Source organism: Empidonax traillii, unplaced genomic scaffold (genome assembly GCF_003031625.1).
Source record: "Empidonax traillii isolate 1590-97213 ecotype Southwest subspecies unplaced genomic scaffold, ASM303162v1 scaffold815:size503231, whole genome shotgun sequence".
NCBI lineage: Eukaryota > Metazoa > Chordata > Aves > Passeriformes > Tyrannidae > Empidonax > Empidonax traillii.
In genome coordinates this window covers 266,063-269,505 of record NW_020956008.1, presented here as the reverse complement: position 1 = coordinate 269,505, position 3,443 = coordinate 266,063, and the positions used below count along the sequence as shown (strand labels likewise).

Below are 3,443 nucleotides of genomic sequence, written 5' to 3'. Positions count from 1 at the left end.
AATATAATTCCTTTTAAGGAGAGCTAATGAGCCTCACCACTGTTGGCTGTTGGTTCCGTTTTACTTCCCCTACAACTGTAACCAATGGAATCAGAATTTGGACTCTGTAGTTGATTTTTAGTACTGACTCTTTTTGTCTCTGGCACAACTGTGAACTGTTTGCTGAGAAGTTTTGAGGGTTTTGAAGTTATATTTAGTGAGGATGATAGAATTATGCTTTTGTTGTTGTTAATACTGGTTTTTTATAGCCTTTATGCATGAGTGACCTTCCTTTGCCTGTTCTACAGTTAGGCATAGTTTGTGCTAGAGTCTAAAATTATTATTATATGACAGAAATACTTTTTTTTTTTTAGTTTTGCAAGGAAATTAGAGATGCTGGGAAGGGCACTTGTTCTGTGCCAGTGTTTCAGAATGCTGAACAGCAGGACTCAGGAAGCAGTGAGGCATTTGGTCTGATATTAATCTCACATTAAAAGAACAGAAGATGTGATCCAAGAACATGCTGTTAATCAACATGTTGCTATAGAAATGAGCTTGTGTGAAAGGAACGGACTTCAGATCTTCTGGATATATTAAACTTCACTGATAATGACATTATTATAATTAAAGTGTTACATGACTTTTAACCAAATTATTTTTATTTAAAAAAACCCAGACCATAAAGAACAGAAATAACCCCAGAAAAATAAACATTTTGGTTTTTTTGTTTCAAATTTTGAGTTAAACACAAAGAACATTTAGAGATGGCTGATATCTTGACATAATCTTTGCTTGATCAGTGCCAAGTGTCTGTGCATAGTATGGCACATGTTGGACTTGATAATGTTCAGGATCTTCATAAGATAATCAGGACATAAACAGAGCTTACAGTTTCTTTATTGGCAGTAATGTCAAATTAGGGTGATGTGCAGAGCAATTATACTGACCAAATTTATTAATCTGAGCGAATAAGTAGAATATTAAGAATAAGCTGCTGCCTAATGTGAGTTGTAGTGGTTGCATTGACCAGCTGCTCTCTCCAAGAAGGAGACAGTGTGACCTCATGAACTGGACAGCAGTGGGTAAGAGTGCTCGGTCTGTCACGTGTGTGGCACTCATGACACTGTTACTGGACTCTCATTGTTCTTCCTCCCTAATCCTATAAAAAAAATGATATTAAAGTAATTTGTAGGAAATGGCCATTACTTTGATGTTAGCCCATTTCAGTAGAACAGTGCAGGCAGGACTGCAATGTGCAGTTAAAGGGTTCCCTCCCCCACAAGGAGTGTAGTTAAATATTCAACCATATAATCATTATAAATGCCTTTAAAGTGCCTTGTGTTTATTAATCTGGAACAAATATACATTTATAGGGTTTTATTTCAATAGTGATTGCTTGGGTAAACACTCACACCTTACATTTAAGTCCTCTTGCACATTAGAGGCTTTGTTTAATAGATTGCTACCTTTGTTTAATAGATAATGGTAGAACAGCCACCTGCAGGTCAGGGAACAAAGATTGGCAAGGTGCAGAAAGGAAGAGGGAAGGTGGTACTTGACCTCATCCCAATTTAAGTGTTGTTAAAACTGAGGCAGAGTCCCACATTTTTATGCAAAGGAACTCTGCCTCAGTAAAATGAAGAAAGAAGCAGCTTGTTAATTCGTGCACAATAATTTAGTGAAGCGCGTCTTGCTAAAACTAAACAGGTTTTGCCTTTCCCAACAGCCTCATCCTGGGCAGTTGAATTCAGTGGGGTTCTCCAGGAGTTTCAAGGAAATACCAAAATTATTTACTGAACTTGTAAGCCCTCTTGGTATTGGGGAGTAGGGCTCAGGGGAGAGAGGAGGTTGTGAGAGAATTATGGAAAAAGTAATTAAAAAAACTTATTCTTAAAAAAAATTCACTTCTTGATAACTCTACCTTGATAGTTTATTACATTTAAAGTTCTGTAATTAGTTTGCAGATGCCGAAGGTTATTTTGCTGCTTGTACAACAGATAACACTGTTAACAGTTCTCTGGTAAGTGCCTGAGTTTGTGAAGGTCAGTGCTTTACAATAACGTGGCACCACTAACCTGAATTACAGATTTTAAAATATGGTAGTCTTAAATGTTACAGTTTTTGGCAAGGGGGATTGGTAACTTTTAGGTTACTAATAAGTGCTGCAAATGATGACATGGCTTATTATAAGAAATACAGGTTTCTCAGCTTAATAAAACGTTTGAATGTTTCTGTAGCAGTTTGTCAAAGAAATACTATGTCATACAAAGGAAATCTTTAAATATTCAGCTCAGTACCTGCCAAAGCCACATGTGGAGAGCTGGTGGAAAAGCCAAACAGTTTTCAAGTCTAAAATACAGCAGAATCATTCAGTCAGTGGAGTATTTTGTACACTATGATCCTGCACTGCATTTTGAGAGAGAAACAGGCTCAGTTTCAGTGTGAGTCCTGGTCACGTGCTGATAAGCTGCACTGCCAGGCAGCATTTTTGTGGTGATTTTCATCATCCATAAATGACAGTTATGCCCCTTTTGGTCACAGATTACTGCCTAATCAGTGTACCTGAATCAGAGGGCCAAATGCAGAAATATATCCAAACCCCAAAACTTTTAAAGTTTACACCATCTCTGTAACAGAGTAGGGGGATGCAACTGAGTTGAAGCAAGATTATTTTCAGACATATTCTTAGTTTAATTTTTGTTGGGTTTTTTTTTCCAACTTTATTCATCTACGTTTAAGAATAAAATCTTAGTCTGCCCAATTTTTTCAGATCACCTCATTCTAGAATCTTGGCCAATTTTGCATTAATTTAAGCATCCACAAAAAATCTGGTCCTAAACAAGGAGCCTAATGAAAATGCAACTACCAGATCTTTTTCATTACTTCAGTCTTACAGTGTATTAATTTATCTAAACAAGCAGCTTAAAACTTGTCTTGTTAGCAGAAGTTTTAATTGCTTAAAATACTTCTAAATGTCTTATATGTTGGAGTTCCTTTCCCCAAGTTTTGTCATGCTTAGTTCTAGTTTGTGAGAAAATGAATACATAGTAATTTTATATTTATATTCTGTATTTTCTAATTTAAGTTTCTAATTTATAATTTGGACAGAAGCTATAGTTTTAATAAACATCTGTGATATTGATCAGTTATTTTGTAATTTTAAATCAGTAGGTTTGAATTTTCTGGTCATAATTTTTGTGTTCATGACTATATACACAGACGTGCACTGTTCTTCCTGAATACTGCATTTTACCAACATGTGCAAATACTTTAAGTACATTATGCATGCACATTTTTCACAAGTCTATCCACTGTGTTCAAACCCACTTTTCAGTTTGATTCTGTTACTATTCACCAAGCTCTTCTTTATTTAGTTCTCAAATTTGCTAAATTAGTTCTATTGCTTGTAATTTAAATATCCCGCTTAACTGTATTTTTACTTATACTGATTCATTGCAGAGTGA

The 3,443-nt window shown here is 35.5% G+C and overlaps 1 protein-coding gene across 5 annotated transcripts in view; it reads left to right on the top strand.

Moving 5' to 3' along the window:
* The window catches only part of SLC35F5 (solute carrier family 35 member F5), a 24,509-nt gene that overhangs the window by 10,509 nt on the left and 10,557 nt on the right, over positions 1 to 3,443 (top strand). For 4 of the 5 annotated variants that reach the window (XM_027901787.1, XM_027901790.1, XM_027901791.1 and 1 more), the window contains exon 6: positions 1,937 to 1,999. The exons of the other annotated variant lie outside the window; for it this stretch is intronic. In XM_027901787.1, the coding sequence (XP_027757588.1) occupies positions 1,937 to 1,999 (63 nt within the window). The remainder of the gene's footprint in view (positions 1 to 1,936; positions 2,000 to 3,443) is intronic. 5 annotated transcript variants of the gene reach the window in all.